This window comes from Salvelinus namaycush, chromosome 23 (genome assembly GCF_016432855.1).
Source record: "Salvelinus namaycush isolate Seneca chromosome 23, SaNama_1.0, whole genome shotgun sequence".
NCBI classification, from domain to species: Eukaryota; Metazoa; Chordata; class Actinopteri; order Salmoniformes; family Salmonidae; genus Salvelinus; species Salvelinus namaycush.
The window spans coordinates 30375420-30397240 of NC_052329.1; the positions used below are offsets into that span (position 1 = coordinate 30375420).

The 21821-nt window shown below is 46.6% G+C and overlaps 2 protein-coding genes across 6 annotated transcripts in view; one reads left to right on the forward strand and one right to left on the reverse strand.

Moving 5' to 3' along the window:
• Positions 1-8879, forward strand: part of LOC120018783 (histone-lysine N-methyltransferase MECOM-like) — a 106023-nt gene extending 97144 nt beyond the window's left edge. For all 4 annotated transcript variants that reach the window (XM_038961990.1, XM_038961991.1, XM_038961992.1 and 1 more), the window contains 5 exons: positions 1975-2144; positions 3570-3714; positions 5813-6052; positions 6315-6489; positions 6718-8879. In XM_038961990.1, the coding sequence (XP_038817918.1) occupies positions 1975-2144; positions 3570-3714; positions 5813-6052; positions 6315-6489; positions 6718-6852 (865 nt within the window). In that variant the 3' untranslated portion in view covers positions 6853-8879. The remainder of the gene's footprint in view (positions 1-1974; positions 2145-3569; positions 3715-5812; positions 6053-6314; positions 6490-6717) is intronic.
• A 6543-nt stretch (positions 8880-15422) lies between these two features.
• The window catches only part of LOC120018285 (multiple epidermal growth factor-like domains protein 6), an 89689-nt gene continuing 83290 nt past the window's right edge, over positions 15423-21821 (reverse strand). Inside the window, exons 28-35 of one of the 2 annotated variants that reach the window (XM_038961400.1) lie at positions 20408-20536; positions 19980-20108; positions 19041-19169; positions 18361-18489; positions 17922-18050; positions 17247-17375; positions 16849-16977; positions 15423-16385 (exon numbers count right to left, since the gene is read on the reverse strand). In XM_038961400.1, the coding sequence (XP_038817328.1) occupies positions 16306-16385; positions 16849-16977; positions 17247-17375; positions 17922-18050; positions 18361-18489; positions 19041-19169; positions 19980-20108; positions 20408-20536 (983 nt within the window). In that variant the 3' untranslated portion in view covers positions 15423-16305. The other variant, XM_038961399.1, reaches the window with a different exon arrangement.

A 21821-nucleotide genomic window follows, 5' to 3' on the forward strand; every position in this document is an offset into this window, starting at 1 on the left:
CAGCCCTAAAGAAGGGTCAGCCATGGATGAGGGATGTGGGAAAAGGGAGTGTGATCATGCCGTGCTGAAAGGATGATGTCCCTCTAACACTCCTCTAACGTCAGTTCGTCTCACCCCGCGAGCGCAGACAATACTCAACAAAGACAGGACAGCTTTTTCATCACAGTATAAGTCACCTGTTAATGTCTGTCAGATAGACTACACACATTTTCACACAGACACACAAAGACCCATAAAAAAAACACAAAAGCACACAATCATAAACACATACACACACTTTCTCAGAGAACATGATCAGGCACACACCGAGTCCTCCCAGACAGCCATCGTTCATCTATCAGACCCAGTCCGCTGCTACACGGATGTTTTCCCAGAGAATTCCTGTCCATAGTTATGGGCAGCATTCTTGTGTGTTTTCCTACGCCATTAAAAGCCTGGAACAATTATCCTTCTGCTAAATAATTTGCCTGATGAAAAATGGTGGCCGACGTCTGGTTGACAGGAGGGGGGTTTGAACTTGAAGATGGGGGGAGGGTGTGGCAGGGAGAGGGAAGAAGAGGGGAGAGGGGGGGTAAAGAAGGAAGTTTGGTGAAAAATGAGGGTGATGAGGAGCACGGGCAGATGTCCAGGGGTAGCAGCTGGAATAATGACTGTGATGTCGGAGGGGGCGACTCGGAGCACACACACACACACACACACACACACACACACACACACACACACACACACACACACACACACACACACACACACACACACACACACACACACACACACACACACACACACACACACAGTACTCAATCCAGGGGAGGCCAGTTGACCACAGGGGAGGACATCAGGCCTCTGCAGCAGCCTGATAGATTGAGCCTCTACCCTCTGGCACGTCATTAAAGATCTCTGCGGAAGATAACAGGGCGCTCCTGAGGGACGGCCAATCGGCCGAGCTAATTCCAGCTAGAAGTAAAGATGTAATCATCTTGTATAATTTTGCATGGAGGGGGGGGGGGCTACGCTCAAACAGATGTGGATGGGGCTAGGCTCAAACAGATTTGTTGCATGCCTGTTTTGTGAGAGAAGAATGTGATTTGTATTGTGCTGGCAGGAGATAAGAGACAGAGCTGGTTTCACCTTGAACGAGCTCCTCCATCATGTCAGAGAGAGAGAGAATGGGGGATGGCGGGGGCTGTCCATGAACGCACGTATGTGTTTGTGTGTGTGTGTGTGTGTGTATCATTCGAATAGTGGAGATTGTTAAAGGCATACTTCAGAGTCAGATGAACTCATGGAAACCATCTGTATGTCTCTGCATCCAGTATGAAGGAGGTTAGAGGTAGTTTCACGAGCCAATGCTAACTAGTGTTAGTGCAATGACTAGAAAGTCTATGGTATCTACTAGCATGCTAGCAGTTACCATAGACTTCCAGTCATTGCGCTAACACTAGTTAGCAATTGTGCTAACGCTAGTTAGCAACTTCCGTCAAACTGCACACAGAGACATAGAAATGATATCTGGCAGGTAGGAGCGTTGGGCCAGTAACCGAAAGGTTGCTGGATCGAATCCCCGATCTGACAAGGTAAAAATCTGTCATTCTGCCCCTGAGCAAGGCAGTTAACCCACTGTTCCCTGGGCGCCGATGACGTGGATGTCGATTAAGGCAGCCCCCCCGCACCTCTCTGATTCAGAGGGGTTGGGTTAAAGACACATTTCAGTTGAATGCATTCAGTTGTACAACTTACTAGGTATCCCCTTTTCCCTTACCCTTACTAGTTCATCTGACACTGGGAAGTAGATGAAGGGCTTCATTGTCAAAACCCTGAAGTATCCCTTTAAGGCCTATGTCTTTCTTTGCTTGTATTATTTTACTGTATCTACTCCAGCATGTGTGTAGTGTATTTGTATTGTTCCACTTGAGTCCCATCTGTTTTGACCTTTGACCTCTAGGAGTGACCCCTACCTATCTGTCTCCTCAGGTGTAAGTACTGCGACCGCTCGTTCAGCATCTCCTCCAACCTGCAGCGCCACATCCGCAACATCCACAACAAGGAGAAGCCCTTCAAGTGTCACCTGTGTGACCGCTGCTTCGGCCAGCAGACCAACCTGGACCGTCACCTCAAGAAGCACGAGAACGGTAACCTCTCAGGTGAGAGAGCCTCTCAGTCAATCAATCAATCAAATGGATTTATAAAGCCCTTGTTACATAAGTAGTTGGTTACAAAGTGCTTTACAGAAACCTAGGAAATGAACCTGTGTAGTCGTAGTGTACCTACATCCAGTAACTTGCAGGTGCAGGGTGTCATGTAAAAATCTTCCCAGCGTGAAATAGTTCCCAGTCGCTATGATTGTGACATCATATTGTAAAATTTCTCCCAGTGTGAAAATGTTCCCAGCTCTTTATGTGGATGGCTGAGCGCGTGCCATGTCTCTCTCACCCTCGCTCACCTTTGATTTAGCTAGCTGGTCGAGATGGCTTGTTCTCAGAGGTGTGCAGTTTGTAAAGCTAAATACAAAAAATAATGTCATGAAAGAAAGACAGACACACGTTTTAATGCTCCCGCAGTTTTATTGTGGAATGTTTCAAACCTTACAAACTCTTTTGGGTCCAAGCGTTATGCAATAAAACTGCGGGAGCATTCAACAGTGTGTGTGTGTCTATCTTTCTTGAAATGAACTGGTGACCAACAAAACTGCTGATGATTCAAATATATTTATATGCTGTGTGAGCACTCACTCACTCAGCCTCAATTGCCTCCGTAAATTCTCCAGCTGTTTAATGTAATTTACTTACGGTTAAAGAAAGCATTTGGGGAAGCTAAGAAATGAGGTTAAATGAATCTGTCGTCCGTCTCTGCGACAACACCATACCATTGCGCTCTGAATGTTCGACGACTCGGCAGCTTTTTTGGCGGTACAAATCATCGCTGGTTGAGTGTGATAGTGTGGAGGCAAGCAGGAGACACCTGGCCAGACGCCCATCGTAAAGTTCTGGTTGGGGAGCTGGTCTAGTTGATCAGATACATTCACTTATTAAAGCAAATATTGGCATGGCATTCTCTGGAAACCTAGAGACTCATTCGTTTGGTCCCATCACTGTCTGAGCTCCTAGTGTCAATATAATATTGGTTCGCTTAAATATATGCTTACTATACTCTCTACCGGGTACTATATTGGGGATGAGTACTGCCAGGTAAAAACAGACTGGAGTACAGGGTTAGGGACTGCCATATCAATTCCGGAAGTACACAAAAATTCAAATTCTAAATTGAACTGAAATGAAATGGAACAATTGACCTCAACCCCGCAGTAGCTTTACTTCCGGGTAATAAGGCCAGTGTAAGGGTGCTATTCCTGCAGGCCTTGGTCCAACACCAACAGGAGATTCAGTACATACTGGTACACTGGTGCCCCATGCAGGCCAGTGGGGGATTGGTTTCTCGTCAAGTATCTGATTCCAAATAGTTTCTTGTCATCCAAAGGGAGAATCCAATGGGGCTGTCACTGTGGTCTTAATTGTATTCTTTTAATATTAATATTAAAAGTGACTGATTATAATGTTGTCTTTCTGTAGGCACGGCTGCGTCCTCCCCTCGGTCAGAGCTGGACAGCAGCAGCGCCATCCTGGACGACAAAGAGGACTCCTACTTCAACGAAATACGAAACTTTATCGGCAACACAGGCCAGAACCAGCCGTCCCCTGACCATTCTGAGGAAGGGTAAGTAATGTGTTTTGTCTGGATGTGTGTGTGAATGTACATGTACTATATGTATGTGTGTGTAAAAAAAAAAAATGCTTTGACAAACAGTACATGCATTCATCATTCATCTTATCCTCTGTAGCACACACACACATGCGCACACACATGCACACACACACATGCACACACACACATGCACACACACACACAAACGAGAGGCCTGCTTTTCTGCAGTACATATTCAGTGCTTGAGGCTTAACAGGGAGACGATTATAGACAAACATGGGTGGACACGGCCTCTCTGTGCTGGCCTGCTACGGCATTCTGATGCACTTCAGCCTTTATTCATTTCTGTGTGCGTACGTGTGTGTGTGCATGTGTGTGCAAGCGTGTGTGTATTAATGAACATGTCGCCCAGGGAGGTTCGAAGCAACAAGCAATCATCACTGACGACATCTGGGATAATTACAACATTTGGAAACGTGCAGGAGCTTTTTACAACTGTTGACTTTCGGCTGTGCATGTGCACCGGTATCGGCCTTGCATACAATTATGTCTGATGATTATGCAAATTAATTCTTGTAAAACTATGATCAACTTCAGGATAGCGGTCGGCTACAGGTCGGCGGACTTATTTTTACGTGCCTTGGGTTTGATCAGGGAGGTAGAGATAGAGATCTCTGACTTTCTTTTGATTGTGTAAAAAAGGGGTTGTGGGTGCAGGCTTTGGAGCGTCAGAGTGATGTGTGTGGGGGGGGCGGGGGGGGGGGGGGGGCCTGCAGCCCGTGAGCGACTTGCTCCCACATCTGGAACCAACATGTCCGCCTACAGGAAGAAAGTCGGAGAAGGTGGGGTCAGGGGGTCGGCCCGTGTTTCCTTTCAAAGTGCGGCGCTCCTGACTACTTATGATAGATACTTTATCCCCAGCAAATTACCACGTTTGAAAGCGTAATTAGCGGATCTGTTTTCTTAATCACGGAGGCTCTGGTCTCGGCCGGCGCTGCTGGTCTCGCTATGCAGTGCGTTGCGATGTCGACACGACATGGCAACTACCACCTTGGCAGCCCTGGCCCTCTCCCAGTCCCACCCAGGGGGCGCGTTGCTTTTCAACTCTGTCCAATTCCCGCTAAAATCGCCCCAGTCTGATAAACGTTAGACATGTATAGCAGATTCTCCCCATTGTGCTAAAATATGCAATTATTCTCCCACTCCTTTTCTTCTCGACTCATTGCAAACTCAGCTTTTCTTCTCCTTCAAATAGATCATTTCCTGGACTCTTCACGGTCCTCTAATCTACGAGGCGATTTTGGCGGGTGTATAACTAGGGTCCGCAGCCAGACTTTGTGTGCTAGCCTCTTCTAGAAAAAGACATAGTTGGGAGCTGACGAGAGACATCCCGGAGTGTAATTAGTGAATCAGTCTTAATGTGGTTCCAGATGATTTACCAAATGGTGGTTTCCTGAGGCTGTAGAGACAGTGGACAGATTAAACCCCTGTCAGGTTTTGATAGCTGGGCCTTTTCTCTCCGTGGGGACCAGGGAAATGGGCCGCTTGGCAAGGCCCTCATAACTCTCCCACCAAATGGGCCTGTCAGCTAAATATTTTGCCTATTAGATGAATCTGAGATAGTAGGAAAATAAACAACGGGAGAGACCGAGCGGTGCTGTTAAGTGCTCCAGCGATCAGCGAGACGTTCATAGAGCCCGTGCCCAGAGGGGCCCCCGAGACACGATGACAAACGGGATTCCGGCTCTGCCTCTCTCTGCCCCAGCTCAGCTGCCATGGCTCGCTCCGCTCCGCCCTACGCTGCTCTACCCACTCGCTCTCTATCCTCTCTCTACTCCCATTGTTCACTCAGGAAGGAGGGACTCTTACAGGGACTGACTGGCCAAAATATACAAGACCACAAGACCACATTTCATTATAAAGTTTTATGTAAGAATGAGTGTGTTAGCCTTGTATCCATAAGTGTATGGTGCATGGCAATGATAGAAGAGTATAATTGGCTTCAGCAAGTACAACATGGCCAAGCATGAGCGTGTATGTAAAGTTTTTGCAGTACTGTGCTAGTGATGTGCTAGGTTTTACTCATGTATTTCCTGGTCTCCGCTCCTAGATTGAACGGTGGTCCTATCGAGGAGGAGAAGCCCCTGGTGGCCAGCCATGGGTCATGTGACCTGGAGGAGGGGGAGGAGCTTGGCGCCGAGGAGGAGGAAGGGGAGCAGAGCAACAACGCTGACGGGAAACCTAGGGACGAAGCTCTCCCCGGCAACCTAGATGGTGACATCCTACACAACGAAATAGAATTTGACGGCCCTAGCGATTTGGAGCTTAACTGCAAGACCTCCCCAAGGAGGTAAGAGTTATGGGGATTAGCCTCCACCATAAATATCCACTCACGCAACTATGTAGACTAAAATATATGGACACATACGCATATGTACCAAGCTGAGACATTGTGACAGTATATTGCCATTCTTTAAACCCCCTGAAGGGATCATTGAATGGAATTGAGTTGAGTTTAGTTAGTTCAATTTAATTGATTTAAGTTTAGTTGAGAAATTGAATTGAGTTGAATTGAATGTTGACAGGGATTCGGTTGTCTCCCTCCTCTCCAGGTATGAGGAGGAAGAGGATCAGAGTAGCTACTCTGCGCTGGATCACATCCGTCACTTCTCTGACATGCATAAGATGGAGGACAGTGAGTTCAGTGACGGGGACGGCACCTCCTTCGGCTCCCCCAGCCTGCCTGAGGCTGTCAAACAGCCCCTGTACAGGAAATCCAAGTCCCAGGTAAGTGTGTGTTTGTTGTGTGTGTGTGTGCATGCCTGTTTGTGTGACATGTAACATGATAATGTATGAAAAAGTATAAAAATGTATGCAATCAAATCACTACTGTGAGGGGGGGTGTATATGTGCAACCGTGTGTGTGTGCTCATGCATGTGCGGTGTATTTGTGTGAGTGTGTATGTATACTTTAGGTGTGTATTGGAGTTAACCTGTCCCTCTCCCTCTCCCCAGGCGTACGCCATGATACTATCTCTGGCTGACAAGGACGCACTCCACCCAGCCAACCACACACCAGCCACCATGTGGCACAGCCTGGCGCGGGCCGCTGCTGAGTCCAGTGCCATCCAGTCCCTCAGCCATGTATGATACCGCGATCCCTGACCCCTGACCCCTAACCCCCCCGACCCCGACCTATCGCACTGAGAAGCCTTGGGGTCCGTCAGCGGGGCCCCTGGCCCTTGGCCCGTCACAGACTGCTGAGCAGAACCACGGCCCATCTGACTGTTGAGCAGAATGCCTTACACACGTGCAGGGTCACCGTCCACAGAGAACCGCCCAGCCCTCCAAGAGATCCAACAAACATCCCTTCTGTGACCTTAAATTGAGTCAGTATGTTTAATATCAACGACAACGATGATGATAGTGATTATTGACTATGGTGATGAAAATAACAATGGTAAGTAATAATAGCTGTATTTATTCTGTTGAGTTCTTACGTTTTGCACAGCAGCGGCAGCTGGTAGGAGGGATGATGGAGATGGTTTTGTTAGATGTTACATTGCTAGAGCATTTCATGTGTCCACTCAGCTGAGAACAGTCTTCCTCAGTGTGAAGTCGGTTGTATTTAGAGAACCCATTCGTGACCGCGGTCCAACCACGGTTTGATATGTGTACAGAGTACAGGCCCTACCTAGCCCCACATAGCCCTACCTAATCTTACCAGGCCACACCTAAGCATCCCTAGCTCCACCTAGAACCTCATAATCCTACCTAGACCTACCATGCCAAAATACAGCTACCTAACCCCACATGGCCACTCCTAGCATACCTGGCCACTCCTAGCATACCTGGCCACTCCTAGCCTTCCCAGCACCACAGCTTCAGACCTTCTCAGCTGAATTGGAGTATCAGTGAAATATGTTACGAGAATGATTCCCTTTAACCCCTGGATATAAACAGGTGTTTTCCATCAACATGTACTTATATAAATGCTAGGATACTTGGAAGGGTGGGGCTGAATAACAACTTGGGTCCAAATAAACTTCACCTCTCCAAGAAAGATGGTGCTACAAACGTATTACGACAAGATTGTTGATGAACGAAGAACAAAAGAAAAATTGAAAACGGAGAAAAATCGGACTGGTTTTACAACCCAAGAAAGAGTTTGCATAGCTGCGTGTGTCTGCACAATCACAGAACTGTACACGAGTGTCTGCAAACTGCGGCTCTGAAGCTGCACTCCGTCCCACCCTGCTGCACTCTCTGTGAAAGGATCTAAATAGTTTGTCATTTTAGTGGAAGTAAAAAAGAAACCACAATCTTTTTTTTTTACTCTGAAAAAGTAGCAAGTGCTGAATTATCGTTGGGCATCTGGGCATCCTTCCTCCTTCCCGAAACCCCAAACTCATCGTAGTCGGCCAACGATACCACTAATTAGCCTAAATGCTAGTTGTTAGCTACCCCCTTCCTCGTGTGTCTTTCATTTTTTAGACAATCATGTTTTCTTGTGTTGTTTTTTTCTACATTTTTATTGTTGTTGATGTTGATGTTATTGCTGTTGTATGTTGAGAATTGTATTTATTTCTTGGCAAACTGTAGTTTGTTTACTGAATAGCACTGCTCTTACCCATAGCGAAGGGTAGATTCCTCGCTGGGGCCTACTCCAGAACTCAATGGGGTTTGTAGACGACGTTTGAGTGCCGGATAGTATTAAACATACCATTCACTCTTTATTCTTCTATTGAAACTGGTTGATGATGAATAGATATTACTTCGGGTTTTTTTGTACGACAATTTATTGATTCAATTGTAAATGGAAAAAACAAACATTATAAAGACATGAACAAATAAAAAGATGCCAGGTATAATTTCTTCATAATCGCATGATTGGTCTTCATAGATCTGTATCTGGCAGTTTTCTACGGTGGTCTGCAAGCTTGTGTGACGTTCAGTCCATGTTAATCCCTTGTGCCAAACCTATAATAAATAACAGATTATATTCATTTATCCTCCCATTTTGAGGGACCAGATTGTTTGTTTTTTGTCGTTGTTGTTTTTGTTTATAATCCATTTTAAAAAGTAATCAGCAAGTGGAGGTACTTTGTTTTAATGCTTTCTACAATGTAACTGTAATGCAATTCAATTCAATACTGTGGGAGGATCAACTAAGAAATAAAGGACTACAATGTGGATTAAATGTGTGCTCTGGCTTTCTCTTCCTCTCTCTGACTCTCTCTCCCTGCCCCCTTCCTCCCTCTTGTCCAGACAGTGTGTTAAAATAAGAGCTGGGAGTCAGAGAGACACCTGGCCCTTTCTCCTGGCTCTCCCAGGGCCTCCGAGTGCGAGATAACTCTGGTCCCCCCTTTCTTCCCAGGCCATGGCACAGAGAGCGACATAGACAGAGGGAAAGAGAGACAGAGCCAGACACAGAGGGAGAGAAAGAAAGAGAGATTGGGCCAGAGACCGAGGGAGAGAAAGAAAGAGAGAGAGAAAGAGAGGCTGAGGGAGAAGCGTAGTGTAGTGGAAGCGGAGGCAGGAATGTGTCCTCTTTATTTGGGGCCATGTTGTGGGCCATGATGGATGAGGTGGGGAGATGTGATGACCTGGCTCATCGCTCAAACGCTCAATAAGACTTCCCATCCTGCAGGCGTCCCTGTCAGAACCCCCCTTGCCCCTCCTCATCCCTCCCACACCCCCCCTGTCACGGCTCGCATTTGTGGGCGGACATTGTGGCTGAGAAGCCCCACTCACTTCCATTGTCCAGTCCATGAGTGGGGTGTGTGGGGGGTGAGGAGGTTTTTGTGGGGGGGTCTGACAGTGACTATCCCAAGCCCTGACTCTCCAACACATTTACAGTGGCTCTCACCAAGCCTAATGGATGGGATGATTTTTTAAGCGGGCCTCGTCGATCAGCCCCGCCGTTCCGTCAGTCCTCCTCCGCGGGGTGTCCAGCTTTGATTAGGTCACGGCGGGTCAGGCAGCGTTGATGAGGTCAGTGTGGGTCGTCCAGCATTGATGAGGTCAGTCTGTGCGAACGGTGCAGGGTCATAATGGAGTGGAGGTGATAATAGCCTGGAGAATAGGAGGCTATAAGCTGTATGGACCAGAGGGGACAGTATGTATGTATGGACCATTACTGACCTGCCTCACCACGGGGTAACGACACACCCTGTACTACGCCCTCTGCTGGAGATTATAATAATAACAATATAAAGACGTGCTCCGGAAGCGACTGGATGTGTCAACGTGTAGTTCATACATTCATAATCTATAAGTAGAATTACTGTCTTGAGCTTCAGCCCCTTGCCATTTGAGTCACAGCTAGCAAGATGCACACACAGCAGAGAGAGTGAGAGGGAAAGAGAGAGAGACAGATGAGAGCAATGACGTGTTGCACATATCTGCACAGATATGACGTAGTACAACATTTTTGGGGACCCGTTTTGTCTCTTGAGCACTACTTTCAGAACTACTGGCTAAAAAGTATGCAAATCTTAAGGAGAGTCTCTTTAAGTATTTTCAATCTCATGCTCAAACGCTAAACTAGGATACTTGTCATTGTAAAGAGCACTAGCCAGGCAATTATATCAACAAAGTCGAACCCATAGACCAGAGGGGCCATTTCCTATTGAAATAACTCAAAATTATTAATTGAAAGTAGGGTAGTGTGTGTATGAATGTGACTGAGAGTGTGTGGGCAGGGGGTGAAGGGGGCATGGGTCCTGGTTTGGCAGTGTACCCTGTTGGGCTCCTCAGCATTGCTAATTTGATCATTGTGGATTAGCACATGCCAGTGTCACCCATGCCTCGGCTCACATTTAATCCACATGCTGAGACCCGTTATTACCACCATTATCCCACAGCTCCACATAAAGACCTCTGTGTGTGAGAGTGGGGCTGGCAGGCTCGAAGGGACACTGTGTGTGTGTGTGTGTGTGTGTGTGTGTGTGTGTGTGTGTGTGTGTGTGTGTGTGTGTGTGTGTGTGTGTGTGTGTGTGTGTGCGTGCGTGCGTGCGTGTATTTACCCAAGCTGGGGGAACACAGAAAAGCAGCGTGGATTAGTTAATGTGATCTGGTTTATTTAATTGCAGTGTGTGTCAGAAAGGCGGGGTTTGTGGTGACCCTGTGGGGTGTGTGTGTCAAGTGTATGTGTGTCTGTGGGCGTAGTAGTGCACTGTAGCGGTCCTCTCCTCAGTAGGGCTGGGAGCCAATCAGCTAATGGGGAAGCTGGCAGAGGCTCAGAATCCATCAGGCCTCATTGTGGCCTCGCCACCCTCCCTCCTCTCTCTGCTGCCACTGCCACCCGCCCAGTGGGCCCTTGTGTGGCACACTGCCACCCGTTCACTGGAACATACATCACGCCCCAGAGAGAGAGAGAGAGAGAGAGAGGCGAGGGGCCGTCGCAGCTGGCTCTCATACTGATTAACTTGGTACTCCAGCTGACTAAGATGCCGGGGGAAACATTGTTGAAGAGGAAGGCATGGGGGTGTACAGTACAAGGGGGGTGGAGGGTGAGGGGTGTGGGGGTATGGAAAGGAACATGATTGCTGGCTTTCAGTTGGCATCAAGCAACAGCCAAAAAGGGGGAACTCCAACAAATCATCACACTGAGTTTTTGTCTGGTTTTTCAATAGTTTAATAGTGGTAACACCCCCAGTGTTTCCCTACATCCCTGGGTACTTGTGTAGTGAAGGGATAAGCCAGCCACCCAGCCTGGTCAGGCTACAGACAGGACAGCCTACCCAGGCAGCTCCTCTCCTCTCTGGAACAGAGAGCTGCTGAGCTCCTTAAGACTGCTGGTGGTTTCATTACACTACTTGTTTTTCTCCCAAGGGGCTATGGGTCATTAGTGTTATTGATGGGGGCCCAGTGGGGGCCAGCTAGGGGAACAGGCCAAGGGAACCGCCATGCACATGATTTTAATATGACAAGTCTTAATCAGGGCAGGCGTGTTAACAGAACCACTTTGAGTTTGTTGTTGAAATCCTCTTGGAGTTATTGAAAACCGGAGAAAAAACTAAGACAACCAGTCTGTGTGCGTCCCAAATGGCACCAGAGCCCTTGTCAAAAGTAGTGCACTATATAGGAATTAGAGTGTCATTTGGGACAGAGCCTATTATTCAGAAAAATTGTATTCAGATATCCCCTTTACACATCCCTATCCCACTCACAGTGGTCTCTTGGGCAGGTAGGGAGAGTGAAGTTTATTAGTATAAAGTCTTGTTTTTTGCACCATGCTCAGCGCCATCCAGTGGTGGACATAGAACAAGTGCACCAAACTGGGTTTCTAGATAAGATCCATTCCTAGAGCCCCGATTCCGACCCGAGTTAAAAACACGTTAATGGAATGTTATTCCTTTTTTACGCACTTTTCTTTCTATGCTTATTCTGACCTTGAACTTAAGCATGAGAATAGCACGCTATTCACCCCCTACTCCTTCAGGGTGGAGATGTAAGATGTATCAACATGACATGTATTGCGGCCACTTTTCCACAGGGAAGCAGGCTATAAATAGATGTGCCGTTATTCTGAATTTTTATTGTGCTCTTAATAATTTGCGTGGATGACATTTGAACACCCAAGCTATAGGCTTCTGTAGAGATGAACTTGCGCTTCAGAATGCTTTAATTATAGCCTATGCCCGGGTTTTATTTTACAATTTGTACCATGTTAAATATTAGTCACTATCGGGAGCCACCGTCAGTAATACCCACATACATTTATAACTGTCACTTAGGTGTTACTTTTCTTCAATTTGTAGTCTACATTTTGCATCATTCCATTCCGTTGACCTTTCTTTCCTCTGTCACGTCTGTGTAGTTGTTCCTGAGGGTCACTAACATTACTGGATCATATTAGTCTGTGTAGTTGTTCCTGAGGGTCACTAACATTACTGGATCATATTAGTCTGTGTAGTTGTTCCTGAGGGTCACTAACATTACTGGATCATATTAGGCTAATGTTGGGACATGTAGCCTCTATGAATCATTATGGAACTCAGACCACAAGTAGCAGGTTAAACCTGGAGCCCCTGGAGCCTGGCGATGGTTCATGACGACTGGACCTTTGTCACACAGTTCCATGAATAGTGAGAATTAGGGTAGATTAATAGGACTTTTGTACACTTTTTTCCACCTTCCAATATTTCATGGATTGAACTTGAATATGACACGTTTCATCATGACTCAAACCACTGTATTTTTTATTCATCAACATATTTTGTGAGTAAAGGCTCTCCAAACCTGTTTTTGTATTAGTCATACATACTTTCCTAACCCTAAAAATGGCTAAATAATCTATAAGATTAGAGTGATTTTAAATCTACCAGTTGGTGCTGAAACGAAGACAAAGATGCATAGATGGCATTCTTTCATTGATCCCTATATTCTGAACCGGTTCTCTCTATGTATTCTAGTCTGTCAAAAAAACAGCCTAATTTAAGATAAATGCACTGAAAACCCTATTGAATGAAAACTAAACGAGAAAATATGCTGACCAGCAAGTGGGAGGGTTTTCAGCAGTTGAACTACATGTATTCAGTGTGCAAGTGAACCACGCCTGCAAAGCCTGTTATGCACCTGCATAAAGTAAGTCTTAATAACAACTACAGAAAAGTCCGTAGGAAAGGCCTGCGTAAGGAAGGCGTAATTTTCTACGTCGGAATTGTGCCCTGGAATTTCACATTTATGCGGATTTATTATCATCACAGGGCCTTCTTGATTCAACAGTCAGAACATTCAGTTGTTGGAGTAGATATTGTAGGTTGATAGTGATAATAATTCAAGTAAAATACACACATTGTCAGACTAGAACAGATAAATAAACAAAAGGAAGCCTTTGCATCCCTTGCTTGGTGTTAACAGTCAGAGTGTGGAGAGTTCCTAGATACCCATCTTTTAGCAGGCTTGGCATTTCACATTTATTTTCCTACGAAACAACCAAACAAATAGCGCAGGACGACGCGTTGAAATTATTTCCCCCTGGTGATTTATCGGAGCCGCTTGCTTTGTCAGTTCCAGTTCAAACAACTTGCCCTCGTGTGATCTGACTGAGCACAAAGGGAGAGAGAAGTAGGCTAGTAATCTTGACGACAGCGAAGTGATAGAAATCGCTCTTTGCCGAGAGAGTGGAGTGTATGCTTAATTACAGCGAAAAAGTACCCAGATGCGATCTTACCTTGCAACGGGCTATTTCATCGCCGGTTTCCTGCCTACCCCTCCTCCTAACCCCCTCCTGCTCTGATCACCCTCACTCGGCCATGAAAAGCCTGCTCCCACCATGACCACAGTGCTGTGTTGTGTTCAGGCCTGGCACAGCTCAGCACAGCACCGCCCAGCCTGTCTAGCCCAGAGAAATCACAGAAGGTCTGTAGTGAAGGGGTAGCAGTATGGTGGGTTGGGGGATGATAGGTGGGGAAGGGATGGAGACTTGTAGAGGTGGGGGTGGGAGGTAGATCAATGATGTGCAGGGAGCCCTTTAGTGATGGAAAGGAAGAGGTGGGTAAAATATGGGATTAGGGTTGAGGATGGATATGATATGGGATTAGGGCTGGCGATGCAGGGTTATACAGGGGGGGCTGGGGGTTGAGAGGTGGATTAGAGATGAGGAGGGAGCTGTGTGATGGAAAGGGTTGGGTATTAAAGATGAGGAGGTGGATAAGGGCTCGGAATAGAGCCCTCTGTGGCCACCCAGGTCTGGGAGGATGGATGGCCTCTGTGGGGCTGTTTGACTGGAAACAGGTGTGTGTCATCTGAAGATGAAGGCCCGGCTGATAAACATTATTGGAGAACATCTGTTACTTGTCACAACACGGGTCCGGGCCGACCAGCCCCCCATCCATCAGCCAGGGGCTCGGTGTTGTGCTTGCGGCCCAGCTCGCACATCACTCACCCGTGGACGGAGGCGGCCGATGTGGGCTGCCTGGTCCACGCATGGTCCAGACACCTGCCCGGTGGCGGACGCTGGAGACGCTCCACTGCACTTGAGAAATGCCTCGGGGACGGACGTCCCAGCCGCCCGCCTTCCTCCTCTCCCCTCCACCACGACCTCTGCTATGCTCAAGTGCCACCCCCCATCACCACCTTCTGATAGGTGTTGTACCAGGTAACGGTCTGGCTTGTTGCTCGCCGCTTGACCTCCCTGGCTGATCTGCGGCGGGCCTGTGCTCCCTGGCCTCCAATCCTCCATCACTGCTCTGTGACAGGCCATTTCGGACCCCCTCTTCTCCCCCATCTCCTACCCACTCCACGCCCCCCTGCCTTGCCTTTCTCTAAGCTCCGAGGCAGAGGACCCAATACCATGCTACACTGCTCCCAAATAAAATGGCCTCTCTCCTAAATGTGGTGATGTGATATTATGGACAGAAATAACAGACAGATGTACCACATTAGCAAAAAGAGAATTTGTAAAAAATTCTAAATGTATCAAAATAGCACCATTTACATAAAGCCTGCCATCAGGCACATAGTACAGTACATGTTATGAGTAGTATGAATTGCAGTATCCTGAGGTACAGTTCAAATGCGTTGTAATATTCTAAAAACCCTTCTACATGAAAATATACTGATTACTTGGCTAAAACAGACTTCTATAGGTCATAGTGTCATTGAACTGATACACTTACAGTAACAGACAGTAACAGCAGTAATGAATTGATATGTGACTTTCCTTGATCTCATAGTACAGTAAGTGATCTTATCAAACATACAACCAAAAGCAATTTCAAAATATATTAACACTTTATGACAAGCAATCAGGCAGACACTGTCAAAAGAAACCAGTAAAATACAACACAAAATATTCTCACTGTATATGATATGAGAAAATTACAGAGTACCATTCAACGGAGAGACAGTACCAGTGGACACTTCGGGAGTGATGGCTGTTGCTCCCATGTCAGTCTGACCAATGACTCTGAGGCTAGGCCACGGGTAAGCAATAGGAGGGTGCAGGCTTTTGTTCCAGCCCAGCTCTAACACACCTGATTCCACTAATCACCTAATCATGGTCTTTGTGAATCATGTGTGATAGTGATGGTCCGCACACACTGTGCCCCTCCAGCACCGTAGTTGCCCACCCCTGTGTACTAGGCTGCACAAAGCTGCATTGGGGTGAGGACAGAGACGTTATGAATGTCCAGGAAGCGTTTGGCCTGTGGTTAATGACAGGCTAGACCAGTTGACTTGGGGCAGGGGTCCAGTCCTGAGACAATCAGGTAGGGAGCGTCATAGAGCTCAGGTGACATTTCCAATGTCTACCGCCCAGCAGCACATCAATGTTCCAGGTCCTTGTGTAGATGCTCTCTCTAACTAAACCGGCATTCTGCACCTTTCTGCAGGCTCCCAAAAAGCCAATGCACATTTCTCAACCAAATGTGCAGAATACAGGTGTAGTCATAAGAATACATTGCCTTGTGTGTCTGGTCCAGGCCTGAATCACCTTCTGGCTGTATACCTTTGTCCATCTGTCCAACTGTACACAGCCTTCCCATGACGTCCCAGGACCCCTGATTGCATATTTAGGGCACCTTGTTCAGTGTTTGAGACATCTGGCGGGGGTGTTTGGGACGTCTAGTTTGGGATGTGGGGCCTCCAGCCGCGCTACGAGTGGGAGAGACCAGACGGCCTCTTCAGGGAGGGAGAGAAGCCCAATGCTGGGACCTCTGCAATCTCTAGTAGTCCTGAAAAGAGAGAAGAGGCAGACAAAAAGACATTTGGCACCTTCTAGAAATCAAAAGCAAATGTTCTTCGCCGTTCGGGGAATTGCTGGTGTGTTGGGTTGTTAGCTGGTCGATGTGGACGGTCTCCCGTGAGCTGGGCTTGTGGAGGAAACGAAGACCGCTTCAAGCCAGACACCCCGCTGGGTGTGGATGAAAATAACTGTCAGAGGCCGGAGCGGCTATTGAGGGAGACAGGGAGACACACAGAGCTGAAGGCCTGAGGCTAACACACTTACCAACGCACTATTTCATGAAAACCTGGTTCAGCTTTACAGCTCTGGTCCTGGGTGTCTGCTGTGATGGGCGGTAGGTATCACTCACTCATCAGGGCGATGTGTGTGTAATGTGTGTGTCTGTGCGTGTGTGTGCACGCATGTGTGTGTGTTTGTTTGCATGCATGTGCGTTTGTTTGTGTATACAGTACCTTCTGTGCATGTGGGGCCCAGCCAGGTAACAGGACACAGGCAGCGGCCGTTACGAGCGTCACACTGGGCCTGATGGGAACACTGACACTGCAGGGAGCAGCCAGGACCAAAACGATCTCCTCCACAGTCTGATGGACAGACAGGAGAGATGGAGAGAGAGAGAAAAATAATGACAGAAAAGAGAGGAAAGAGTGGCAGAAGAAAGATATAAAGTAAGACCGACACAACGAGAAAAAGATGGAGACAGCACACAAAAAATAAAATGGCCGATTTAAATACAGTAAATGACAAGTTATTTTTCTATTGGTTAAAGGCATATAATACATACACAAAAGGCATATCTAAGATCCAGTACTGTAAGAAATAGAGCGCCGTTGCAGGGTAGAGGAGGTCGTACCTTTTTCACATCTCTGTCCAGTCTTCCCTGGGGGGCAGAGACACTGTCCCGTGGCTGGATGACAGGGGGCTCCCCCGACGCAGTCACATGACTGCTGACAGCCCTCCCCAAACCTGCCAGCCTCGCAACCTGGGACAGACACACACAGTGAGATACACACACACACGTGTACTATGTGTCTCTTTTTCCCCCCCGCGACAAACAGTACACACTCATCAGTCTTCTCCTCCATAGCGTGCCCCCCCCCCCCCCCCCCCCCCACACACACACACAGGTCTGTCTCTATTACTTCATTATAGAGGGTAAACTATCTGGCTGTCTTGCAGCTGCTCTGCAGTGCTCAGTGCTCTCCTGCTGGGGCTGAAGTGGGCATGAAGGCCCTCACACTGAGGAGCCCAGAGCAGGCAGGAGGCCACAGAGATGCAACAGGAATGCATTAAACAGCCTGTCTCTGCAGTGGCAGCCAGGAAACACCTGCCTCTCATCAAATAACCACGTCTGCCAACATATGCTCGTATTCATACATGCACACACAATACAGTATGTTTGTAATATGCACACACGTATGGCTTTTCTGTTATTAAAGAGAACTGAAGTGCTGACCTTCCTGTCTCTATATGAGAACAGAGTGTGAATCAGATTGTGTGATCTTCTCCTCTGTCATCCAGTACTCACGTCTCTGACATTGGGAGCCATGGTAGCCAGGCAGACACACACACCGGCCCGTCACATGATCACACGTCTGTCCCGCCCGGCAAACACACGGACGGGCACAGTTCTGTCCGAAGAAGCCTGAGGGACACCCTGGGGACAGGATGACAACACAGGAAAAAGCTTTGTTAGTGTCTCATACAAGAGCACAACCCATCATCACAATCAGGGGCATGTTCATTTGGCACCAAATGTTAGAAAACAGATTGAAACAAGGAGGGACTACCAGTAAGAAACGCACATTTTTCTTTTTTGTACAATTTTTTTGTTGAAACATTGCGTGACCACATGAACACAACCCAGCTCTTTCATTAGAAATACAGGGCCAGGAGTTTATCCTGGACAGGTCACATGGTGAGGAAAAACTCCTTGCCCTAACTATAATTACAAAAATCCAACGTACAGTGTTCACAAGAGTGTCCGTAGTGTCCGGCCGTGCAGCTGCAACAGCCAGTGAAGCGGTCACATGTCCCGTTGTTCTGGCAGGGACAGTCCAGTGCACAGTCCGGTCCGTATTTCCCCTGGACACACGCTGGACAAACAGACATATGGTAGAGACATACAGTAACAACAACACAACACTCACAACCAACATACCTTCTGTCTGGTGGCACATTCATTGGGGAGGACGGCTCATAGTAATGGCTGTAATGGAATAAATACAATGGTATCAAACACATAACGTGGTTTGCATGTGTTTGATACCATTCTATCCACTCCATTCCAGACATTATTATGAGCCGTCCTCCCCTTAGCAGCCTCCTGTGACTTGTAACTGATACTGCACACATTAACAGTGGAATTACCTAATATAAACATAGAGACACACTGTAAACCAGGGATATGGGAAGTTACTGTGCTCACAGTAGTAGCTACAACATTGTTTCCATGTTGTAACAAAGAGAGTAACAAAACTTTAACTTCAAGAACAGGCAGACATGTTGACAATACTTCTACAGGATAAACTAATGTAGTACTGAACCACAATTAAACTCAGCTGACCCTTTGCCCTGCCAGGCTACTTTTAACCTAAAGTCATACTGACGTTATCCTGATGTTGTGTTGATGTTATCCGGAGGTTACCTGTCTCACAGTGTGGTCCTGTCCAGCCCAGCCCACACCTGCAGCTCCCGTCCCTGGGCTCACACAGCGCTCCGTTCTGACACACACATGTGTTCCTGCACTGCAGGCCATAGCGCCCCCTAGGGCAGGCTGGAGGAACAGCAAGGCTTTAGATAGTAATCATCATCATCATCACAGCACTACCAAGGCCAGCATGACATGTAGTTCTGTTCTTTAGCTACCCAGCCAGCAGTGAGCCTACCACATAGTTAAACATACACACACAAACAGCAACATACAAGCACACGTTTATTTAAGAAACAGTTCATTAGCGAGATGGCAAAGTGGTCTCATTTGGCAGCGATATAAAAGAATAATCATGTTTCTCTGGGTAATTTAGATTGGGAAAACAATAAGCGAATCACTTTGATTCCCCTGTTTATTTATTTGTTTCCTCGCCAACGCCATCGACACGGAACATGGAAAACGAGCTACTTATAGGTCTGTAAACATTCAACACAGGAACATAAGCAGTGGCACGTCCACAGACGTATGGTGCTCACTAGGAGAGCAGAGTGCTTACGAACACCATCGTCTAGAATGGATGGAAACTCCCGTTTGCACTCCAGAGGAACTGCTGATAAACGGCGAGATTAGGGAAACTCAAGAGCCCTACTTCTGTTCTCCAGGAAAATAAGAGCCTCTGATTATTGATACTTTTTTACTGAGGAAATGGAGAATTTGTTAACTAAATACACATTGAAAGCTAATTTGGTTGGTTGGTTGGGTTGGTGGATTCCCAGTTGCCAATCAGACTCTGTGTTCTTGATGAGATCATAGCCTGCTACAAACATTTACTGGTGCATGACAAACAGTGACGGACTGGGACCAAAATCTGGTCTTTACATCCTCAACGGCCCATAGACATAAGGTTAGTTATGAGGTAAAAGTCATTATTACCTTGATGGCAGGACTGCCCGATTTTGCCTGCGGCGCAGATACACCTCCCAGTCACAGGGTGGCACTGCCCTTTCTCCCCACAAGAACACAGACGGGCACAGTCCTTCCCATAGCGCCCCACCGGACAACCTGTCAGTACGAAGAAAGACATGAAGGCACCATTCAAATGATTTAAAAGTGCAGCATATTTTCTTCCTCCCTTCCTTAAAGTAATCACTGATTAGGAATGACTCAACAAGTGAAAGCGGTGTGACGGAGCCCTTGCATTCATTTGTCTAATCATGTCAAATCCCAACCGTCTTCAGACTGATTCCTAGCAGAACACTCTGTATATCTTTATTCTTTATAGAAGACTCTGATTCATAGTCAGAAGATGACTTGTCAAAGACTGTTCATTTTCACCCATGACAGGTATGCTGCAGACTCACCAGTGCTGCAGTCAGCTCCTAGGAAGCCAGGTGTGCACTCACAGGTCCCTGTCTTAGTGTCACAGCGACCGCCATTGTTGCACTTACATCTGGCCTTGCAGTTTGGCCCATATGATCCCTCTCGACACACTGGGGTAGGGAGAGAGAGAGAGAGCGAGAGACAGAGGCTGTTTTAACATTTTCAAGAGGTTCTCAAGAGCTATTGAATCTCGAGAGTCAATAATGTTGGGTAAACTTGCGAAATTATCACGTCTTGAGTGCTCGCCCGACAGTTGCACCCCCCCTCCGAGAGGGGCACTGTAAACAGAATTTTCTCGTTGACCTCAACACAACACAACACAACATACTACAGTATAAATGGTAATAGCAAATACAATGTTTTTGAAACAGCTGAAATGTATAGACATTTTTATATATTTCAAATGTGTTTTATTTAGTTTAACAGCCTGTTACATTATGAAATTGTCGCAGTAGTTGCCGCCTGCCAGCTGCACTGAGCCACGTAAAACTATGGAAGCCCATTCCCCCCACCATTTTTTATTATGTGTCATCTAGAATAAACATTTGACAACATATCAACAATTTCCTATGTGCCTTTGGAAAATATTCACACCCCTTGACTTTTTCCACATTTTGTTGTGTGACAGCCTGAATTTAAAATGGATTAAGTTGAGAACAAAAAAAATGTCACTGGCCAACACACAATACCCCATAATGTCAAAGGAATAAGTCAATAAGTATTCAACCCTTTAGTTATGGCAAGCCTAAATAAGTGCAGGAGTAAACACTTGCTTAAAACACTTTGAGCATGGTAAAGTTATTAATTACACTTTGGATGGTGTATAAATATACCCAGGAAACCGCTCAGGGATTTCACCATGAGGTCAATGGTGACTTTAAAACAGTTACAGAGTTTAATCGGCTGTGATAGGAGAAAACCGAGGATGGGTCAACAACATTGTAGTTACTCCACACTATTAACCTAAATGACAGAGTGAAAAGGAAGCATGTACAGAATAACAATATTCCAAAACATGCATTGTGTTTGCAATTAGGCACTAAAGTAAAATTGCAAAAGATATGGCAAAGAAAGGAACTTGTCCTGAATACAAAGTGTTATGTTTGGGGCAAATCCAACACATTACTGAGAATCAAACAGAATAGAGCATAGGCAAAATCCTTGAGGAAAACCTGGTTCAGCCTGCTTTCCAACAGACATTTGGAGACAAATTCACCTTTCAGCAGGACAATAACCTAAAACACAAGGCCAAATATACACTGGAGTTGCTTACCAAGATGACATTGAATGTTCCTGAGTGGCCTAGTTACAGTTTGACTTAAATCAGCTTAAAAATCTATGGCAAGACTTGGCTGAAAATGGCTGGCTATCAATGATAAACAACCAAATTGACAG